General features: G+C 38.7%; 1 protein-coding gene across 1 annotated transcript; it reads right to left on the minus strand.

Moving 5' to 3' along the window:
• Nucleotides 1–10,858: 10,858 nt before the first annotated feature.
• On the minus strand, nucleotides 10,859–13,370 carry LOC137966688 (cytochrome P450 714C2-like). Its single transcript, XM_068813376.1, has 5 exons — nucleotides 13,080–13,370; nucleotides 12,780–13,006; nucleotides 12,441–12,688; nucleotides 11,992–12,352; nucleotides 10,859–11,368 (listed from the first exon to the last, which is right to left on the minus strand). Exons 1-5 carry the CDS (start codon nucleotides 13,363–13,365, stop codon nucleotides 10,943–10,945), a joined length of 1,548 nt encoding a protein of 515 aa, XP_068669477.1. The 5' UTR covers nucleotides 13,366–13,370; the 3' UTR covers nucleotides 10,859–10,942.
• Nucleotides 13,371–23,817: the final 10,447 nt, after the last annotated feature.

A 23,817-nucleotide genomic window follows, 5' to 3' on the forward strand; every position in this document is an offset into this window, starting at 1 on the left:
ACTTAGGTTTTGAATGTTTATTAAATGTGATTTGATAATTAATGTTTATTGAATATTTGTTTTCCGGATATTTGATTAAATTAGCTAGTTAGGGTAAGATTATAATTTAGGTTGGATTTTGGTATTTTAATCCGATTTTTGTCTTTCACTCTATGCGCCCAAGAGGGGCTAGACGCAAGGATTGAGAAATCGGATCCATGGTTACGTGGCGCTCGAGAGAGGCACGAATCACCGTAAAATCCAGAGTTGACGTTTCCTATTGTGCAAGTAGTTAACCAGATGATTGCTTGATAATTTAGAATATAATTAGTGTTTAGTTCAGATTAATTCATCATATTTGGTTAGGCTAGTTGACTGAAGAATACATAAAATTCAGACCTCCCTGTGGATATGACCCTCGCTTCCCGCTAAATTACATGAACGATTCGTACGCTTGCGAGGTATAAAAGCCGATGTAATTAAATTTCTTCAAAGTGTGATGTGGGATAGCGGTTTCATCTACGGATAATTACCGACGGGTACGACTGATACGAGTAAACCTTTTTCGAGGGAGACTATGTATCATTCCTAGGGGTCTTTATTGACTTTTCGGTATTATTGTTGATGACCAACCACATATGGTCCCACCTATTGATTTAGGAGCCCTGAGGGAGCTTAACCCTCACCCTGCTGGAGTATAACTAGCTAAGTTGTTATTCCTTTTTGTAGTCGTTCTGGTGTTTTAACTTTTCCCCATTGAGGACAATGTCAGGTTTAGGTTTGGGGGGGGGGGGGGGGGGGGGGGGGGGGGTAGGGGAACGACTATTTTATGTCTTAACAATAAGTGCACCGGAACAGTCGGTTACTTAAAAAATAAGTGCATGTGCAGTGAAAACGAATACAAAATGGTGGTAATACCAAAAGTATTCAGTAAAACAAAAATTACGCTGGTAATAGCAAAAGTGCACTGGTAATAGCGTAAAATGGTTTTAAATCTGGAAGCAATGAGTTTCCTTAACTTTGATGATGAATTGTAATTTGAAAGAAGTTGCAGGTCAAGATTGAAATTGGTATATTTTTTTTGTGAGATTGTCAAACAACAGGCTTACTTACTATTTTCTCTTAATTGTGATGTGACCAGGATTTTATTGTTATTTGTTGCCTCTTTGTTCTGTTGAAGTAATTGCTTATGGGTCACATTGGTTCAGATGGAGTAACAATGAGTGTATTTGGATTGATAATATGCTATATTTTACACAGGTTTTCAAATTGCACAGGATCTCATATGATTTTCAGATATTTTATGATACTAAGTGCTAGTCATATGCTAATGAGGAGTAAATTTTCTTCAGTTTTTTTTTTTATATTATTGATTTAGATGAATTTTGTGGGTAAATTCCATGCAAACCCTCACGAGACATAACTCGTCCACTACTGCAAAGTAGGGGTTTAATGGCTTGTTGCATGCGCTAAATGCAATCGTGCTCCCTACGAAAGTGGCATTTTGTTTTCCTAGGCTTAATTTTGGTTCGATTGTTGTTTTGCTAGGGACTAGCAAAGATTTAGGTTTGGGGGTGTGATAGATGTCATATTCTGACATGAGAACTAGGTTAATTATAATAGAATAACCTTTATAATTGTGTTATAGGTGGTTATTTATCAGTTTTCAAATGAAACGTGCATTTATTGAATTTGGCATTAATCATTATCTATATTGCATATTTTTCTCTCTTGAATTCTATTTCATTGCTTTTAGGGTTTATTTATTCCTTAAATACTTTTTATGGATTCAATTATGGAATTTCAGGAGAATTTTGGTGGAGAAGGAGATATTTACCAAAATGCCCTTAGTGAAATGGAGGTGATTTTTAGGGCAAATCGTATTAAAACAAAGAAAATCGTATTAAAGGGAAGAGGGGAGCGTTGACGGAAGAGGGGCATCGACCAAAACAGAGCACCGGGGGACCGAAACAGGGGAAAACCCGAGAGGAGTTTGCCACTGTCGTTCGTTGCGCCACCGTCATCCACCGTCGTCCGGCAACCAAGAACAAACCCGAGGAGAGCTCGAGAGAGTCTCCGTCGCGATGAGTTTGACAGTGCCGGTTTTTGCTCGCCAGGCCGAGAGGTGATCCGAGAGGGCTTCTCCGGTGCCAATTCCGCATTCCGACCATCCTCCGGAGTCGATTACGTATTTCTAACCATTCCCGAAGCTATTCCGACTCTGACCGAGACTCGAGAGAGCCGGTTAGAGGACTTCAGCTTTGTTTCGTTCTTCATCGGACATCACCTCCGTCCGTCGGCTTCTATCCTTCGTCGCTGGCGTCGTCTCTACCTTCGGCCACTCACTCTTGCTAACCGAAGCCATCAATTTCGGGAAATTGCAGCACCCGTGAGAACGAGTCTGCTGCCCGAGCGAGAGGAAGGAGAAGGGGAGTGATTCGTCATTTTGGAATTTAATTTTTTATATAGTTTGAACTTAGGTTTTGAATGTTTATTAAATGTGATTTGATAATTAATGTTTATTAAATGTGATTTGATAATTAATGTTTATTGAATATTTGATTAAATTAGCTAGTTAGGGTAAGATTATAATTTAGGTTGGATTTTCGTATTTTAGTCCGATTACTGTCTTTCACTCCCCGAGAGGGGCTAGACCCAAGGATTGAGAAATCGGATCCGTGGTTACGTGGCGCTCGAGAGAGGCACGAATCACCGTAAAATCCAGAGTTGACGTTTCCTATTATGCAAGAAGTTTACCAGATGATTGCTTAATAATTTAGGATATAATTAGTGTTTAGTTCAGATTAATTCATCATATTTGGTTAGGCTAGTTGATTGAAGAATACAAAACATTCAGTCCTCCCTGTGGATATGACCCTCGCTTCCCACTAAATTACATGAACGATTCGTACGCTTGCGAAGTATAAAAGTTGATGTAATTAAATTTCACATCAATCACCATCCCAAGAATCTTCTAAGCTGCACCCAAATTCTTCATGTCAAATTATCTGCTCAACAAAGTCTTCAACTTGTTCACTTCACTCATACTCTTGGCAACAATCAACATATCATACACATAAAGTAACTGAAAAATAAAAAAATCATCATCAAGGTTTTTCACATAAACACAACAATCATACTCATACCTTTTGTAGCCAATCCGGATCATGTAAGAGTCAAATCGCTTGTACCATTGCCTCGGAGACTGTTTCAACCCATAAAGTAGTTTCTTCAAATTACAGACCAAATGTTCCTTTCCAGGGTGACTGAACCCTTCTGGCTACACCAGGTAAATTTGTTCCTCCTAGTCACCATGAAGGAAAGTTGTATTTAAATCAATCTGCTCCAACTGCATATCTGAATGTGCTACTAACACCAACATTGCCCTGATGGAGGTGTGTCTGCAACGAGACAGATAGGAAAAAAATAAATAGAAAGAGCGATCTCTAGATTGTCGATCTGATACCATGTTAATTTCATTATTTTCGATTAAAGAAATACATTCAGATTACATCTACATATAAGGGAACGGATTTTGTTTGAAATTAAAATTACAGATCCGTTATTGTCGGATCATGACCACTGATTCTCGGATTGTAAGACCCATTATGTTCGGATCTTCAATAGTATCAAAATGCAACGCAATTGACTTCCGATCGAGCAGTGATCTTGTTTACTGTACAAAGAGAGAAAAGAAATGGAAAAGTTGTATGCGGGAGTGGTGCTTGAACCTCAAGAGCACATACTTCAGCAGCCCGTGGACGGTGCTAGCATTGATTGCAGCAATTCTCTTTATAGCTCTCACCGGTTTGCAGACTATCTATACAACTCTATCTTACTACACTCCTCGCAAGTGAACAATGAAATTGGATGTGAATTGGGAGCTATAGTCTTGGACTTCTCCCACCTAGAATTCGGTGCCTTGAAATAGAGTATTCTTGCGTATAGTTGGCCATTGTTGATGGTTAGTTGTGGGTTTATATATTTTTTGTGTTATGCAGAAAAATGGATAAGAGTTGGATAAAAATTGTTCGCAAAATTGAAGAATATAACAAAGGGATTGAGAGTTTTATGGGTACGCCTTACACCAAATGTGTGGTAGAGTAAGACAATAAGATGTGTTTTCTATGTAGAGTGTGTGCTAATAACTTATTTTGAGATGTATGCCTAATAGAAGATCACTTGTTTGTGAACGAGAAGTTGTCGAGCTAAGCAAGAGAAGAAAAATAAGAGGTTGACAAGGTGGGGAAAAAAGAAATGTAGATATATATTGTTGTTAGACAATAATGAATTTGAATATTGATTTCAAGGGTCTATAACTTTTCTTTTTGAAAAGTTATTTATTTCAAACATTTGTCGTGTTGTTATTTTTTTAAAAACAAGATTATTGTTGTTGCAAACATACTCCATATGCAAGTTCATATGATTTGATACCTTCTCATCTACCTAGATTATTGTTGTATCAGCTCATGAGATGGATTCGATGGAGACAGCCACCATCTGAGATGCATGATAGTGAGTTCCTTGAGGGGGGGATAAAAGTCAACTAATTATTATCACTCATTTCTGTTAAATTATATTTTTCTATTAGTAATTTAAGTTTTGCATATATAAATATATTCACACCATCGCCTTCCACATCATCTCCATCCACATCGTTTCCATTTGTTTCCTCACATACAAGGTGATCACAAGGCTTGATCAAGAGGATCCTGGTGGAGAGTTTGGAGATTTGTATAGGACGGCATTGAAACCCTATAGTCCACTTTTCACTCATTGATTGGGTCATATCTTGAGAACTCATATAGAGGTGAAGGTGGAAATGTTCAAAGCCTACACCGAAGATCGGTTAACTTGTGTGTATTCTTATATTGAGGTAATGTTACCAATTACTCAATTAAAATTACTCTTTTTACTTTTTTTAGCTTATAATGTTAAGTTTGATAATATTTTGTGTTATAAGAGAAGTTTAATGTTTATATGCATAGTAATGCGGAGGCATGAGCAATCGTGCATTCTATACTTGGTGATGCATTTCAACAACATTGGATTTCTATGCACGCCTAATTTAGAGAATGTGAAGGTTACCCGCTAGCATGTCCATTCCTTGTAGAGGGGTTTAGGTGGACTGGTGGTTTTGAAGAACAGTATGTAAGTGAAATTATATTATTTTCTTTTTTTATAAATAATACGTTTTATTTTAAGAAAAAAAATTATAAATGTCTTGTGTTATTTTTCACAGAAGGAGATGCATCAATTGCTACAAGAGGTACAAGAGGCTGGTGAGCTGGTTAATGAGAGTGTCATTGTTCGTCGAGTTCGTGGAGTTAGGTCAGGTTACATTAAGGGGTTGGGTTTATCTCAACCGCCAATAGTGAGGATAGCCCGACCAATCTTCAGCTCGATCAACTGCACATACAGAGGATGATTTGTGGGAATCTAAAGAAGTATTGTCTTCTATTAGAATGTATTTACTTAATTCATTATTTCATTAATTCATTTTTATGTAATGAGTGTATTTTACTATTTTGCCCATTACTCTTTAAAACCCCATCTGTATCCTGTAAATCGATGGAATGATAATTTTAATTTGACTCTCGTTTTCATCTTCCCGACTGTGTCTCCCGACGACAGAGCTCAACGGCTCTTTGCCATTCGAGGTTCTAACATGGTATCAGAGCGGATGATCCGCCATTGCTGATTTCCTTTCCGACAACAGCCCTCCCTTTCCCTTTTCGGCTATCGTTTTCCTACGGTTTCGCCATTATTTCCAACAAAGGGGTTTCCGCCCTCTGTTCGGATGGGACTCTGCGATTCAAGCTATTGGGAGGCTCTTCTGGTATTTCCGGCGTCTTACTTCCATTGGTTATTCCCGGCAAAGAGGTTAGCTTCCGTTCCCATTTATTTTTTCTCTGGATTCCGTCGCCGAGAGGTTGTTTTTTCTCTTCCTGCGTTCGTTTTCTGGTTTTTGGACACCGATTTTGGGCGTCTTCCTTGATTCCTAGAAGAGACATCTTTTTCGGCGCCAAGAGGGTCGCCAAGAGCTGGTACTTCTTCTGGCCTTCTCTAGTTGGCCGAGAGCTGGATCTCGAGGTTGGTATCATCTCGAGGGCAGTGGTCATTTTTGGGTATTTTCTGTGGATTATTCTTGCTCGAATTTTTTTTCGAGCTCGCTAGTGGATTCTGAAGTCGCGGAAACGGATTTGATTTATTTTGAAGATCTTTGGTGGCAGATCTGATAAAAAAAAAATTCCGTGAAGAACAAAGTCGGTTTTGTCGATGGCTCCATTCTTGAACCTCCCAGTGCTGATCCTATTCTGCTCAACTCCTGGACCCAGAACAACAATATGGTTATCTCTTGGATCTTAAATTCCGTCTCTAAGGAACTTTCTGCGAGTGTTATCTTTGCTACATTTGCCCGAGAAATTTGGCTCGATCTTCGGGATCGTTTTCAACAGCGGAACGGCCCTCGTATTTTTCAGCTTAAACGGGAATTGATGAACTTGCGTCAAGACAAGGATTCAGTTAGTACTTATTTTACCAAATTGAAAACCATTTGGGAAGAACTGCGCAACTACCGTCCTCATTGTTCTTGTGGGAAATGCTCTTGCGGTGGCATTGCGAATCTTAATGATCACCACGATATGGAGTGTATCATGTCCTTCTTAATGGGCCTTGATGACTCTTTCTCCCATGTTCGTGGTCAGTTGCTCCTCATGGATCTGATGCCCCCTCTTAACCGTGTTTTTTCTCTGGTTGTCCAAGAGGAACAACAACGACGAACTATCCATGCCTCGGGTTCGAATGCTCCCATTGACACAATGACGTTTGCAGTTAAATCTGACAAGACAGAGGTTAGTAAATCTGGGAACAACAACGACAGAGGTTACAATGCTCCACGCCCTCCGCCTTACCATACTTCCCGGAGTCAAAATTCCAGTGCTCCTCGGAATCAAAACAAGGACAAGTATTACTGTACCCACTGCAAGATTACTGGCCATACCATCTCTCGTTGCTTCAAGCTCCATGGCTATCCGTCTGGATCTACATTCAACACCAAGCAAAATTCTCCTGCTGCTGTTCATCAAGTTTCCCTTGCTGATGCTCGCCCTGGTTCTTCTTCTGTCGGGGGTTTTATTCAGAATCTGGACCCTACTCAATGTCAGCAGCTCATATCCATGCTTTCTACCCAACTGAGTAGCTCAGCAACGGTCACCACAGCTCCAGACTCTTCTACATCGAGTTGCTTGGTAGGTACTTGTTTTTCTGTATCCTTACGTTTTCTAAGTTCTTCCACTCCATTCTGGATTGTCGACTCCGGAGCTACTCGACATATTTGCTCTCAAGCTCATGTTTTTATCTCCTTGCATGCTATTCCTCATACTACTGTTACCTTGCCAGATAATTCTCATCTTTTGGTCCGTTTTGCTGGTGATATTGAATTACACTCTCACCTTATACTTAAAGACGTACTATTTGTTCCTCAATTCAAATTCAACTTAATCTCTGTTAGTGCTTTAGTTACTGCTTCTGGCCTTACAGTAAGTTTCTTTCCTGATTGTTTTGTTATCCAGGATCTCTCCACCCAGCAGACGATTGGCAAGGGTGACAAAGTTCAAGATCTTTATGTCCTCCGTGCTCAACATTTGCCCTCTGCTTCTCATGTTTTTGTTAGCAATGTTTCTGCCCATGTTTGGCATAATAGGCTAGGACACATTTCTTTCAAGCGACTTGATTTTTTGAAGGATCAGTTGCACTGTGATGTAACTAGATTACACAAAACAGATCCTTGTTATATTTGTCCTCTTGCTAAACAACGTAGACTATCTTTTGAATCCCATAATCATTTATCAAAATTTCCTTTTGATCTTGTGCACTGTGATATTTGGGGACCATATCAAACTGTCTCTTATACTGGCCATCGTTTTTTCTTAACTCTTGTTGATGATTGTACTCGATTTACTTGGATTTATCTACTGAAGACTAAATCTGACGCTATTTCTGTGATACCGCATTTTTTTAACATGGTTTCTACGCAGTTTAATGCCAAAATAAAAAAATTTCGATCTGATAATGCCCCTGAGTTATCCTTTGTTGATTTTTTTCACGCTCACGATGTTTTGCACCAGTTTTCCTGTGTTGAACGGCCTCAACAAAACTCGGTTGCTGAAAGAAAACATCAACACGTTTTGAATGTGGCTCGGTCCTTGTTTTTTCAATCACGCATTTTTGTCTCTTTTTGGACCGAGTGTATTCTCACTGCGGCTTTCTTGATTAATAAAACTCCTTCTCCCCTCTTGCAACACAACACACCCTTTCATTTGCTCTACAACCACTCTCCTGATTATTCCCTCTTTCGTGTTTTTGGCTGTTTAGCTTTTGTTTCCACCTTAGCTGTTCATCGCCCCAAGTTCCACCCACATGCTCGGGTTTGTGTTTTTCTTGGTTATCCAGCTGGTGTGAAAGGTTATAAATTCTATGATGTTGAGACTCACTAAGTTTTTCTTTCAAGAGATGCCGTGTTCCATGAAGAAGTTTTCCCTTTTCATACTATTACCAGTTCAACTCAACTTACTGACCCCTTTCCTGATTTCGTTCTGCCTCATTCCTCCCTCCACACTCCGCCTTTTCCTGACCTTGATTCTTCCCCCCTTCATGATTCTCCAGTTATTCCTGGTGTTCCAGTTGATGATCCCTCCCCTCCTACTCTTCCTACACTTGTTACTTCCTCCTCCGCTGTTGCTCCTCTTCGAACATCTACTAGGGCGACTCATCCACCTCATTACCTGCAGGATTATCACTGCAATTTAATTACAGGCTCTTCATCCTCTGCTTCATCCCGTACGTCTTATCCAATCTCTAATTCCATTTCTTACCATGCCCTTTTTGATTCGTACATAAATTTTATACTCACCCTATCTTCTCAAGTTGAACCTCAGTACTATCACCAAGCCGTGAAATGTCCTGACTGGAGGTTGGCTATGCGTGATGAATTGGCCGCCCTGGAAGCCAACAATACCTGGACCGTCACTCCTCTACCTCCTGATAAACATACCATTGGCTGCAAATGGGTCTATAAAATTAAACTTAATTCTGATGGCTCTATTGAGCGATATAAGGCTCGTTTGGTAGCTAAAGGCTACACTCAACAAGAGGGTTTGGACTTTGTTGACACTTTCTCTCCAGTGGCCAAATTAGTCACTGTGAAGGTTCTTCTTGCCCTTGCTGCTTCTCACGGTTGGCATCTCGCTCAACTTGATGTCAACAACGCCTTTTTACATAGTGATCTTTTTCAAGAAATCTATACGGATCTTCCTCTTGGCTACCTTCGACAGGGGGAGTCCTCTCCCTCTCCCACCAAACTCGTTTGCAAGCTTCACAAGTCCCTTTATGGCCTCAAACAAGCTTCGTGGCAATGGTATTCCAAATTTTCTCATGTTTTAATCAGTTTTGGCTTTCTCCAATCGAAATCTGATTACTCTCTCTTCACCAAAGGTCATGGTTCCTCCTTTGTTGCCCTATTGGTTTATGTGGATGATATCATCTTAACTGGTCCTTCCTCTAGTGTTATTAATGAGCTCAAACATTTTCTGCATACTCAGTTCAAGCTCAAGGATCTTGGTTGTCTTAAGCACTTCCTTGGTCTTGAAATTGCTCACTCCAAGACTGGTATTGTGCTTTCTCAACGTCATTACACCTTACAATTACTTGAAGACTCAGGTTACCTAGCTTGTAAACCTACTCGTGTTCCCATGGATCCCAAACTTAATTTAACTGCCACTGACGGTGACCTGCTTCCTGAAATAACCCACTATCGGCGGCTTATTGGGAAACAACTTTACCCCACTTTATCTCGTCCCGACATTACCTTTGCCATTCACAAGCTCACTCAATTTGTGGCCCAACCCCGCCTTCCTCATCTCCAGGCAGTACATCACCTACTTCGCTATCTCAAGACCAGTCCTGGTCAAGGTTTGTTGTTTTCTTCTATTTCTTCCTTGCAGGTACGCGCCTACTCTGATACTGATTGGGGATCATGCCTTGATTCTCGCCGCTCTACTACCGGCTTTTGCATCTTCATTGGTGATTCTTTGGTCTCCTGGAAGGCCAAAAAGCAGACCACCGTCTCTCGCTCCTCCGCCGAAGCTGAATATAGAGCACTTTCTTCAACTGCCAGTGAACTTATTTGGTTACAACAACTGCTTCAAGATTTTCACGTCAAAGTCGACTCTCCTGCGTTGCTATACTGTGACAATCAAGTTGTGATACATATTGCTTCTAACCCTACATTTCATGAGCGTACCAAACACATTGAGATCGATTGCCATTTTGTTCGTGAACGGGTTACTTCGGGCGTCCTCAAGTTACTTCCCATTCGTTCTCCATACCAGTTAGCTGACATATTCACTAAACCTCTTCCCTCTACTCACTTTTTTTCTTTATTGTCCAAGATGGCTATCAAGGACATTTATAAGCCACCTTGAGGGGGAGTATTAGAATGTATTTACTTAATTCATTATTTCATTAATTCATTTTTATGTAATGAGTGTATTTTACTATTTTGCCCCTTACTCTTTAAAACCCCATCTGTATCCTGTAAATCTACGGAATGATAATTTTAATTTGACTCTCGTTTTTGTCTTCCCGACTGTCTCCCGATGACAGAGCTCAACGGCTCTTTGCCATTCGAGGTTCTAACATCTTCGGAGGTCGCCTTATCGATTCTGGTAGAAACAAAATTTGATAAGTCACAACCGCTCTCTGCAATTTATTGTAAATTCGACGAATCTAAGCGGAATGGTCTACTACTACCTCCAATTTTCATTCAATATATATATATATATATATATATATATATATATCACGGCGGTGACAACGAGAGAATCCATTCAGATAAGCATCGTTAAGGGTAGAAACTAAATAGATAGCTACAGATTCGCAGGCCCCATGTGGAATTTACAGGTCAAATCCTTTTTACGATGAGATTTACCGTGTCTTCGGGTCCCAGAACCAGTCTGTAAGCGACCGCATGGCGGTAGGTCGGCGATGGGAAGAAAGCAAACTTGGAGAGGATGACGGAGAGGACGATCTTTAACTGAACCATGGCGAAGTGTTGGCCGAGGCAGATGCGAGGGCCGACGCCAAAGGGAATGTATGCGAGAGGGAGCTCGCATGCGCCGGAGACGCCGTTGGCGAACCTCTCAGGGTTGAATTCCTGGGCGTCTGGTCCCCAGAGCTTTGGGTTCTGGTGCAATTCCATGGTGGGGATCCAAATGTTCAGGCCTTTGGGGATATCAAGGTCACCGATTTTCATGTCGCGCCGGGCTTCCCTTTGTATGAGGAGGGCGACTGGGTACAGCCTCATTGTCTCATGGATTATCATCGTCAGCTGAAAGAAGCAGAATTAACCGTTTAGAATAGTTATATGTGTATGCTTTCTTATAAGAGGGCTGCCCCTGGTTTCCCTTTCCCCTCCGGCGACGGGAGATGAGGAAGGAGGGGAGTTCCCTGCCCCTTCTCTGTCGCCGAGATCCTTTCCTTTTCTTCATAATGTTTATTTTTTAAAGGGCTGCGTGCCCTTTATTCATGGAGAAGTAGCTATATTCCATTAGAAGAAACACTTAATTTACATATTAGAATATAGGATTAAGGGAATTTCCCTTAAATACTCATTTAAAATAAAATATTTTCAAAAATACCACATCATCAAAATATTTCTAAAACTATCCAACTTTGATGTGTCATCTTACGTGGCAGATGACATGGTAAATAATGATGTGGCAGATGACGTGTAGATCTATGTTTACTGCACTGAAGACGTGGCCACACATAAACACATAAGCATTTGACCGGTCAAAGTTGAGTAATTTTAGAAATATTTTGATGACGTCGATATTTTTAAAAATATTTTATTTTAAATAAGTATTTAAGGAAATTCCCTAGGCTTTATAGCAGTTTTGGTTTTGAAAAATAGAGTTTCAGCGGGGATTGAAGAGGTAAGAGGTAGCTTACCACTTTCATCTTGGAGGTCATATCTGCGTCGGATGCGCGACCGTTAAAGACTTCTTGAATCTCCGCTCGGACGCGTTCTTGCCATTTGGGGTGTTTGGCTAGGAGGAGGAGGACCCAGGCCACGGTAGTGGCGCTGGTTTCATGGCCGGCGAAGTAGACTGTCTTGCAGTTGTCGATTATGAAGCTTCTGGCCATCCTCTTGGAGATGTAGCCGTCTCTGACACTGTTGAGGATGACTTGCAGAAGGTCCCTCGCCACCGCCTCCTTACGATTTTCCCTCTCCTTGATCACTTTAATGATCGATAACCTGATTTCCTTGTCCAGCCTCCACGCCTCCCTGTTACTCTTTTTGGGGATGTATCTGCGCGACCCCTCAATGCACGCTTAGTTTGTGATTTTGCCTGAAAGAAACCGATTGAGTAGCAGCAACAGAGATTTTAAGCACTCACCTCAATCCGGGGATACCAATATCTCCAGTCTGCTTGCTCAGGGCAATTTGGAGAGTCTTGAGCTGTGAGAAAATCTCCTTCCCTTCGCCGAAGGAGCTCCCAAAACAGGCTTTTGAGATTACATCTGCAGTGTAGGCTCTCAAATCTGGATCGACGTTCATGTCTACTACTCCACCAGCCGAATCCAGTCTCTTCTCCCAATTGTCTGTCAAGGTCTCCAGACTCTCCAACATCATGCCTGTCATTCCCTGTTAAGGATGATAGAATTAGTGTTCTACAGGAACGAAGTTGTTAAAGATCTGGAAACATGAACAAATGGGTAGCAGCCGATGGAGCTACCTTGATCTTATCCATGAAGAACTCCGGAGCAATACTTTTGCGCTGCATCACCCAGATATCACCACTCGATGCCATGACGCCATTGCCTAACATGGCTCCTCTGTTCTTCCTTAGGTAAGGACTCTTCCCCAGATCGATCGTCTTCATGAGGATCAAGTCCTTTGCCAGTTCACTGTCCGCAATGTGCAGTACAGGGACCACGCCGGTTGAGAAGGTAAACACAGGACCTGGAAGCAGGATAGTCACATTAGTTAAAGTTGCAGAAGGGGGTGTAGTAATTATGTTTTCAGAGATGCTCACCATAAATCTTCTTCCACTCTTCCAGGTGAGGAAACAAGTATTGACTGTAGTCGTGGGACAACCGACCACCGGGCTCCGGCCGAGGTTGAACAGTCTTGGCTTGGATTTTCCTGACCTCGGGGATGTTTCCCAGGAAGAACGAAGGCCGAGGACCGTAGATCCCCTGCTTCTCAAGCTTCCGCCGGATTCTCTGAGGCTTCAACCGGAGCTCATCGTAGAGAAACAAGAACAGGGTGCAGATACCCATCAACAGAAACGAAAGCCACATTTTCGGATAAAATTCCATCTTATTTCTCCTCTCCACACTCTCTACTCTGCTCACTCCTGCAAGCCACTTTTATTGAGTTGATTGGATGGTTTGTTATCCTTAGAACCACTAGTTATACTTTCCCCATACAATAACATTTCTTTTTTAAGAAATCACTCCAATCAATTCTCGTGCCATGGTTGATAATTCTACCTACTTGACACTTATCAGGCACTTATCAGAAAGCACCATTGAATGGATGCAATAACAAAAAAGAAAGTCGCTTATACAAGTCTAAGAAATGTAAGATTAGGAAATGAGAATTTGACCATTATTAGTCCAAAAAATAATTAGTAAAAATGAGATAATGATCAAAATTTTCTTTTCACTAATTATTTTTTTAGAATAAAATGGTCAAATTCTTATTTTCTTTTCCTTTCTTTTATTTTTCATGGGCCAAATAGACATCTTGGCTTTCCACTATGGGGTTCAATAGAATTTCTCAAGTGGAGTATCGAGTCAAATGAGCTCTTTCAACTTTGATTATGATACTTCACCAATGAAAGGAGGTGGTATATTTTGGTAGGTCTAATGAGAGATAATCCTTTCAAGCACTACGAGGAGAGATAATTTCCAATACCAATATGGGGTTCAAGAGAGTTTCAAATGAGGTCATTCAACTTTGATTATGATACTTCACCACTGAAAGGAGGTGGTACATTTTGGTAGGTCGAATGAGAGATAATCCTTTCAAGGACTACGAGGAGAGATAATTTCCAATACCAATATGGGGTTCAAGAGAACTTCAAATGAGGTCATTCAACTTTGATTATGATACTTCACCACTGAAAGGAGGTGGTACATTTTGGTAGGTCTAATGAGAGGCAATCCTTTCTTATAAGGACTATGAGGAGAGAGAATTTCCAATACCACTATGAGGTTCGAGAGAATTTCTCAAAGTGGAGTATTGAGTCAGATGAGGTCTTTCAACTTTTATTATGAAACTTCACCTCTGAAAGGAAGTGGTACCTTTTTGTAGGTCTAATGAGAGGCAATCCTAAAGGGTAGATGGGGCCTCCTTTTCTTATAAGGACTATGAGGAGACTATGACAATGTTTGAAATTTTGGAGCAAGCCTCAAATCCTTTTGGGATAATGATAATTTAGTAGACAATCACTTGATCATTTGGTGCATATTTTATACTAAAATAAAGTGGAGAATAAACAAGTTATAGGGATGTGGACTTCGACTTAGTGCCCTACAAAATAATCTTTGAGTAGGGTCCTTCATAAACAATTCTTTTTCTATTTGGTATGTTTTACATAAAAAAATATCCAAATGCTTTTTGCATTTGATTATTTTCTTTTGTTTTGTTTTTTAATCAAGCCAATAGTTAACTTATCTCATCCTTAAGTGACTTTTCCTTACTTAGACCAATGAGATCACTAGTTGGTTCATTTAAAAAATCACAAAAAATAATGGCTTCTTGATAGAAATGATTAAATGATATAGAAGCTCATGGAACCTATCTTAATAATAAATAAATAACGAAAAACCCGTACCATGCATGAGGAGAAATGAAGAACAGATAATAGTAAAAAATTAAATTAAACGAAAAGACTATTACCTCTTAAAAGAATAATAGCTAAAAATAAAATTAAAAAAATGGAAAATAAAATAAAATAAAATAATTAATTACATAACTCTTGAACAAGCAATACAATGTATTACTCGTATGTCTTAGAAGTATCTATCATTTTTTTCTTTTTCACAGTCATTTGAATCTTTGGGCTTGAGTCTTCTAGACCTTTTTGGTTTTTTCATAGACGTCTACTTATTACATTTTAATAAATTTGAATCAAATCTCTTGGGCCGCTAGTAAAAACCAAACATTTTTCAATATATGATGCATTTCAATTTTTTGAAACCATTGCATATTAAATAAGATAAAATCAATACTTTAAAAAAAGATAAAAATGGAAAATCAGGAAAAATAATAATAAAATTAATAAAGGGATCAAAAGACATAAATAAACAACATCAAGAATCAATAAATAGAAGTAAAAAAAATATCAAAATGAAAAATAATAATTATTAACTAAATAAAATCAGAAGATAATTTTTTCTATATTAAACAGTAAAAAACTAAAAATTAAATTAAATAATTATATAATTTTTAATAATTATCAATATTATTAATTTAGTTAATTAAACAGGTAAAATAATAAGTAATTAAAAATTAATATAATATGTTTTATTATAAATTATATAAATGAACTAATAAACAATATATACATAAATAAAAACCATACAAGTAATAATAACTAATTATTATATTAACTAAAATATATTTATGATATTATTCAAGTATAAATTTCAGTTGGATTTTAAAACACATATACTATTAGTTAAAATATGTAATAAAAAGGGTAAAGATAAGTAATTAATAAATTTAAAATTATAAGCAATAAAGAAAAAACTGAAAAATATTTGTAACTTTTTAAACTATAAATCTAATTGTAAAATTGTAACTTAAATAATTAATGAACATTAAATAATAAATGTTATTAATTATTTTAATCAATATAATCATATTAAGGTAAACATTCGGTAATTAAAAAGATGTTAAGGGTCTGTTTGAAACTCCTAGAAAGAAAATGAGAATTTGACCATTTTTTCCAAAAATAGTTAGTGAAAATTAAATAATGATCAAATTCTCCTTTTCACTGACTATTTTTGGGAATAATAATTGTCAAATTATTATTTTATTTTATTTTATTTTCTTTTTCATGGGATTCCAAACAGACCCTAAGTAATTAAAAACATAAAAGCAAGGAAATGGTTAAAACAGAAAACTAAAAAGAAAGAATGTAAATAGATTTACTACATTATTAGAGTATAAATTAAAAATAACAAAACTTTAACTTAGATAAATATTAATTAAAATAAGTAGTAGAAATAAAGAAGGTGAAATAATAACTAATTAATAAATTTAAATTAAAACCATAAGTTTAATAAGTAATAAAAAAATTAAAATAAAACCTAATGAGGAAAATGAAAAAAAATGAATAAACGAAAATGAAGAATAAGTAGTAGTAACCAAATAAAGTCAAAATTGAATTTTTAGATATTTTAAACAGTCAAATGTAAACTTAAAATAGTAAAATAACTTTTTTAATAAACATGCCATAGTAGTCATCTAACATATAAAAGTCTAAGAGTTGTAGGACACAATGTCGATATGACACCCCGGTGTAAAAAATATTTTGAGTAAGGCTACATGGGAATTATCCAAATTTGCACATAACAAACAGAAATGTTCTTCCAAGTTTGCATGTTCAACATCTTAGAATAAGCAAGTCATCAGATACATTTTACTCCAAGAAATATAATTAAAGGAAATGCAAATAGCCTTCTAATTCAACTTAGCAGCTCACAACCTGTTCACAAGGAGATTAACACCATTCCTAGGCTCCAAAAAATCTTGAAAGTGGGTGCATGGATATATCTGGGAGAGAGAGAAAATGCAAACTTAGAAAGGAGAAGAGACAAGACTACCTTAAGCTCTACCATGGCAAAGTTCAACCCCAAGCATGTTTGAATCCCTAAACCGAAAGGCATCTACACATATGGGTGCGTACAAGCATTCAAAACCCCATCCCTGAACCTCTATGGTCGGAACTTGTTTCTAGTCCAGCCCCCAGATTTCTGTGTCTCGGTGCAACTCAGAAATGGAGATCCAAATGGTGAAGCCTTTGGAAACACATATGCCTCCAAACACCGTATCTTCCAAGTTGTCTATGTAGAGTGTGTGCTAATAAGTTATTTTGAGATGTATGCCTAATAGAATATCACTTGTATGTGAATGAGAAGTTGTCGAGCTAAGCAAGAAAAGAAAAATAAGAGGTTGACAAAGAGAGGAAGAAAGAAATGTAGATATATAATGTTGTTAGACAATAATGAATCTAAATATTTATTTCATGGGTCTATAACTTCTCTTTATGAAAGTTATTTATTTCAAACATTTTTTGTGTTGTTACTTTTTTGAAAACAAGATTATTGTTCTTGCAAACATACTCCAAATGCAAGTTCATATGATATCTTACCTTCTCATCTACCTAGACTATCATCAGTCTCACGCCATGTACCGTCTCAAGAGATGGATTCGATGGAGCCACCATCTGAGGTGCATGATAGTGAATTTCTTGAGGATGGGATAAAAATCTACTAATTATTATCACTCATTTATGTTAAATTATATTTTTCTACTAGTAATTTAAGTTTTGTGTATATAAATATATTCACTCCATTGCCTTCCACATCATCTCCATCCACATTGTTTCCATTTGTTTCCTCACAGACAAGGTGATCACAAGGCTTGATCAAGAAGATCCTGGTGGAGAGTTTGGAGATTTGTATAGGAGGGCATTGAAACCCTATAGTCCACTTTTCACTCATTGGTTGGGTCATATCTTGAGGACTCATATAGAGGTGAAGGTGGAAAGGTTCAAAGCCTACACTGAAGATCAATTAACTTGTGTGTATTCTTATATTGAGGTAATGTTACAAATTACTCAATTAAAATTTCCCTTCTTACTTTTTTCTAGCTTGCAATGTTAAGTTTGATAATATTTTGTGTTATAGGAGAAGTTTAATATTGATATGAATAGTAATGCGGAGGCACGAGCAGTCGTGCCTTCTATACTGGGTGATACATTTCAACAACATTGGATTTCTATGCACGATGTTGGAAGACATGGCCCAAGCCCACACGACCAAGGAAAACTCATATATTGAAGTGCATTAGAAGATGGGCCCAAGCCCATAAGACCAAGGAAGACCCATGCATCCAAGAGAGATTGAAGTTGGGGTCAAGGCCCAAAGATCAAGGATAAGGCCCATAGGCCCACATACATTGATGGTAGGATGGTAACTAAAGAGTCATCTCATAGAGATGACATTTATGTAATTAAGGTAAAGTTCTAGGGTTAAAACCCTAAACTCTAAGTTCAGGGGTATTATTATAATATTTTAGTTTCATAAATCTATAAATAGAGCTTTAGGGGGAGGGTTAGAAATAATCAATTCTATAACCCTTCGTCGTCTAGTTTTCTCCCAATGAGTTTCTCTCCCTTTTTCTCCATGAGCTAAATTCATGGAGTCCTGAAAATCAACATAGTATCAGAGCTTTGATTTTCAGGATTCTGACTATGGTTTTTCAGGTTTCATTCTCCTTTGTGTAGGGTTAGAAAATTTTTTCTCTTCTTTTATTTCTTAGTCTCGTGCATTGTTTTGCTTTCTTATTTTGATTAAATCTTCCTGCCTTGAGTCTCTGAAGCCGAACTAACAAGTGCTAGTTCCTTAATTTTTTTTCCTTCCTGCTCATTATGATTGCTGTCTTTCGTCCTTGAAAACTTGTTTGAATTGCTCTACGGCCATGGCTTCCGCCTTGGTGTAGATGCCCGCGACTTTCCAGTACCCACACAATTCTCTGTGACTTTTTCGGAGTACTATTGACCGATGAGAGGCAGGATCATTGTCACTCTCATAAATTTCTCGAATGGCCCAGTAACGATGTCTCTGAAGAAGTCATCGTTGGAGTTGAGGTCGTTTGCTGTCTTCTTTTTCTTCTCATTCGGCCATTTTCATCTGCATGTTCTCTTTGCTTTTGCTTTTTACCAGGGACTTCGGCGTCGACGTACTATTAGAAGTAACACTGGGGGATATATGAGACTCACTCCTGCACCGTCTCCTTGGCGTCCTTGGATATCTTCGAGTTCGCCAACAACGCCTTCTTCATGATCCGACTGACGTTAACGATCGGAAGGAACCTGTCCTGCTCCCTCGACGAGAACTCGCTATTAGTGTTGCTGTTATTTTGTCTCCCCGATTCGTTGTTTGAGTCTGCCATTCGAAAACATTACGGTGGAAGAGTCTCTGTTGGATTTTCCAAGCCGTCTCTGCTGTCGCTGTGATCCTGTGCTGTTTGGGAGCGTATTGTGGGGAAGATGATATTTCTGGAAGGTCTATTCTGGAGTGAAGTGTTTTTTCGGAAAGTCCTCTCTGTCAGGAATTGTTGTCGGAATGTTTCCTCCCGAGCCGAGCCGAGCTATGTTGCCGTCGAGTGATAGATGCCAGATTCTGACATGAGAACTTGGTTAATTATAATTGAATAACCCTTATAATTGTGTTATAGGTGGTTATTTATCGGTTTTCACTTGAAACGTGCATTTATTGAATTTGACATTAATCATTGCTTATATTGAATATTTTTCTCTCCTGAATGATATTTCATTCCTTTTAGGGTTTATTTCTTCTTGAAATTATTTTTATGGATTTAATTATGGAATTTCAGGAGAATTTTGGTGGAGAAGGAAATATTTACCAAAATACCCTTAGTGAAAGGGAGGCGATTTTTTAGGGCAAATCGTATCAAAACGAGAGCCCGTCGATGGAAACAGGGGGGCCGTTGACCAGAAAGAAGAGGGAAATAGGGGAGGCCGCCGACCGTTCGGAGGGGAGACCTGAGAGGGCTCCCTCCGAACGGTGTTCGTCACCGTCGTCCACCACCATCCGGCAACCGAGAACAGACCTGAGGAGAGCTTGAGAGAGTCTCCGTCGCAGCAAGTTCGAAGCTGCCATTCTCTGCTCGCCAGGTCGAGAGGTGACCCGAGAGGGCTCCTCCGGCACCGATTCCGCATTCCGACCATCCTCCGGCATCGATTACCCATTTCCAACCATTTTCGAAGCTATTTCGACTCCGACTGAGACTCGAGAGAGCCGGTCAGAGGATTTTGGCTCCATTTCATCGACCTCCGGTCGTCACCTCCGTCCGTCGGCTTCTATCCTTCTTCGCCAGCGTCATTTCTACCTCTGACCACTCGCTCTTGCTACCCGAAGCCATCAATTTCGGGAAATTGCAGCACCCGTGAGAACGAGTCTATTGCCCGAGCGAGAGGAAGGAGAAAGGGAGTAATCCATCATTTTCGAATTTAATTTTCTATAGTTTGAACTTAGGTTTTGAATGTTTATTAAATGTGATTTGATAATTAATGTTTATTGAATATTTGTTTTCCCGATATTTGATTAAATTAAATAGTTAGGGTAGGATTATAATTTAGGTTGGATTTTGGTATTTTAATCCGATTTATGTCTTTCACTCTATGCGCCCGAGAGGGGCTAGACGCAAGGATTGAGAAATCGGATCCGTGGTTACGTGGCGCTCGAGAGAGGCACTAATCACAGTAAAATCCAGAGTTGATAATTTTAGTATCATCACAATAGGAAATTGATTATCTGTATTCTATTGTAATCCGATCTCTGTCATTAACTCTAGGCGCCCGAGAGGGGCTAGACGCAAGGATTGAGAATCCGGATTCGTGGTTATGTGGCGCTCGAGAGAGGTACGTATCACGATAAAATCCAGAGTTGACGTTTCCTGTTGTGAAAGTAGTTAACCAGATGATGGTTTGATAATTTAGGATATAATTAGTGTTTAGTTTAGATTAATTCAACATATTTGGTTAGGCTAGTTGACTGAAGAATACACAAAATTCAGTCCTCCCTGTGGATATGATCCTCGCTTCCCGCTAGATTACATGAACAATTTGTACGCTTGTGAGGTATAAAAGCCGATGTAATTAAATTCTACATCAAGTTTTTGGCGCCGTTGCCGGGGGAGGCACGTATTAAGTGTATTTCTTTGTTCTCCATGGTCTTAGGTTAGGATAAAAATAAAATAAAAAAAATAAAAAAAATAAAAAAAATAAAAAAACATGCTTAAGACTCCTATTGGGATGTCTCCATTTCGCCTAATGTTCGGCAAAGCATGTCATCTACCTGTTGTGCTTGAGCATAGAGCTTATTGGGCCATTAAGGCTTTGAATATTGATTTGGCTCAAGCGGGTGAGGAGAGGAAATTGCAATTGAATGAGTTGGAGGAGATACGTCATGATGCTTATGAGAATGCCAAATTGTACAAGGAGCGAACAAAGCTTTTACACGATAAATTTATTTTTCGCAAGTCTTTTACTGTTGGGCAGAATGTTTTCCTTTATAACTCACGATTGCATTTGTTTCCAAGGAAGTTGAGATCTAGGTGGTCCGGTCCATTTGAGGTTACACAGGTGTTTCCTCATGGCGCTGTTGAGATCCGCAATCATGGAGACGGGTCCGCCCTCAAAGTTAACGGTCAGAGGCTCTAACCGTATCTTGAGAATGTCCCCACACCGGAGGAGGTGATGGTGATTTTCTTGGAGGAACCTGTCATTTCATCTTGAATGTGTCAGAGTCTGGCTTACGACTATAAACTTAGCACATTGTGGGCAATCCCCACGTTTCTATCCCTTTGTACATTACAGTTTTTTTTTTTTTTTTGGTTTATTCATTCTTATTTGGGATAACCTTTGGTGTACTCTGGTCTTGATTGATTGGAGGTCCCCCGGCGATGTCGGCCCCATCATGGACTTGGGGTACTCTCTTGCCGGCTGAGAGCATAAATGGTTCCGGTAGTCAATGACCAGACTTTTGGTCCCTAGTTTGAGAGGTCTGTACTCAAACAACCGTTCTAGGATTGACCAGTTCGATCTTGAAGTATTGAATGAAAATCTTATGGTGAGTAACTTAAGGACTTGTGTTCAGCGCGTGATTCCTACTGCCTTCAGTGGCCAGTCACACGGAGATTTCTTCAAAGTGTGATGTGGGATAGCGGTTTCATCTATGGATGATTACCTACGGGTACGACTGATACGAGTAAACCTTCTTCGAGGGAGACTATGTATCATTCCTAGGGGTCTTTATTGACTTTTCGGTATTATTGTTGATGACCAAACACAGATGGTCCCACCTATGGATTTAGGAGCCCTGAGGGAGCTTAACCCTCACCCTGCTGGAGTATAACTAGCTAAGATGTTATTCCTTTTTGTAGTCGTTATAGTGTTGTAACTTTTCCCCATTGAGGACAATGTCAGGTTTAGGTTTGGGGGGGGGGGGGGGGGGGGGGGTGGGTGGGAACGACTCTTTTATGTCTTAGCAATAATTTTCTTTTGATTTTTGTTCGTGGTTTTCAAATTACTCCTCTTAGTATGTGGTTAACATTAGTAGAGTTAAAATAAGTTGCTCAAATGTGTTTCAAAATTTTTCGTAAAACTGTGTAGAATATGCCTATTAGAAATCTGATATCATTTGTTGTGATCCATGAGAATTCAGTGGGATAACTTACTATTGCATTAGACTTGGACCTTAGTTGGAAAAAGAGAACATGTAAATCTAGTGTTGATCTATGTCAGTCTGAATAGTCTTATATGCCTGTTTGAACTCATTCTTTTTTTATACCTCAGTGAAATTCCTTGTTGTAACGTATGAATGCAAATGGGAATGCTCTTGCTTGCAAAAGACAGATAACTTCAGAAACAGCTTGGGCAAACCCAGGGACATGCACCGGAACAGTCGATTACTTAAAAAATAAGTGCATGTGCAGTGAAGACGAATACAAAATGGTGGTAATACCAAAAGTATTCAGTGAAACAAAAATTACGCTGGTAATAGCAACAGTGCGCTGGTAATAGCGTAAAATGGTTTTAAATCTGGAAGCAATGAGTTTCCTTAACTTTGATGATGAATTGTAATTTGAAAGAAGTTGCAAGTCAAGATTGAAATTGGTATATTTCTTTTGTGTGATTGTCAGACAACAGGCTTACTCTACTATTTTCTCTTAATTGTGATGTGACCAGGATTTTATTGTTATATGTTGCCTTTTTGTTCTGTTGAAGTAATTGCTTATGGGTCACATTGGTTCAGGTGGAGTAACAATGAGTGTATTTGGATTGATAATATGCTATATTTTACACAGGTTTTCAAATTGCGCAAGATCTCATATGATTTTCAGATATTTTATGATACCAAGTGTTAGTCATATGCTAATGAGGAGTAAATTTTCTTCAATTTTCTTTTTATATTGTTGATTTAGATGATTTTTGTGGGTAAATTTCATGCAAACCCTCATGAGACATAACTCTTCCACTACTGTAAAGTAGGGGTTTAACGGCTTGTTGCATGCGCTTAATGCAATCGTGTTCCCAACAAAAGTGGCATTTTGTTTTCCTAGGCTTAATTTTTGTTATGTTGTTGTTTTGCTAGGGACTAGCAAAGACTTAGGTTTGGGGGTGTGATAGATGCCAGATTCTGACATGAGAACTAGGTTAATTATAATTGAATAACCCTTATAATTGTGTTATAGGTGGTTATTTATCGGTTTTCACTTGAAACGTGCATTTATTGAATTTGACATTAATCATTGCTTATATTGCATATTTTCTCTCCTGAATGATATTTCATTCCTTTTAGGGTTTATTTCTTCTTGAAATGATTTTTATGGATTTAATTATGGAATTTCAGGAGAATTTTGGTGGAGAAGGAAATATTTACCAAAATACCCTTAGTAAAAGGGAGGTGATTTTTTAGGGCAAATAGTATTAAAACGAGAGCCCGTCA

This window comes from Aristolochia californica, unplaced genomic scaffold (genome assembly GCF_029961685.1).
Source record: "Aristolochia californica isolate CCGP_79_NKW_82.1479 unplaced genomic scaffold, dmAriCali1.0.hap1 SCAF_5, whole genome shotgun sequence".
NCBI lineage: Eukaryota > Viridiplantae > Streptophyta > Magnoliopsida > Piperales > Aristolochiaceae > Aristolochia > Aristolochia californica.

Coding starts and splice junctions, on each gene's coding strand:
- LOC137966688 (XM_068813376.1), bottom strand. CDS start 13,365: ATGGAATTTTATCCGAAAATGTGGCTTTCGTTTCTGTTGATGGGTATC. Junction 12,353..12,440: donor ATTGGTATCCCCGGATTGAG/GTGAGTGCTTAA, acceptor GGGGTCGCGCAG/ATACATCCCCAAAAAGAGTA. Junction 11,369..11,991: donor TGACCTCCAAGATGAAAGTG/GTAAGCTACCTC, acceptor TGCTTCTTTCAG/CTGACGATGATAATCCATGA.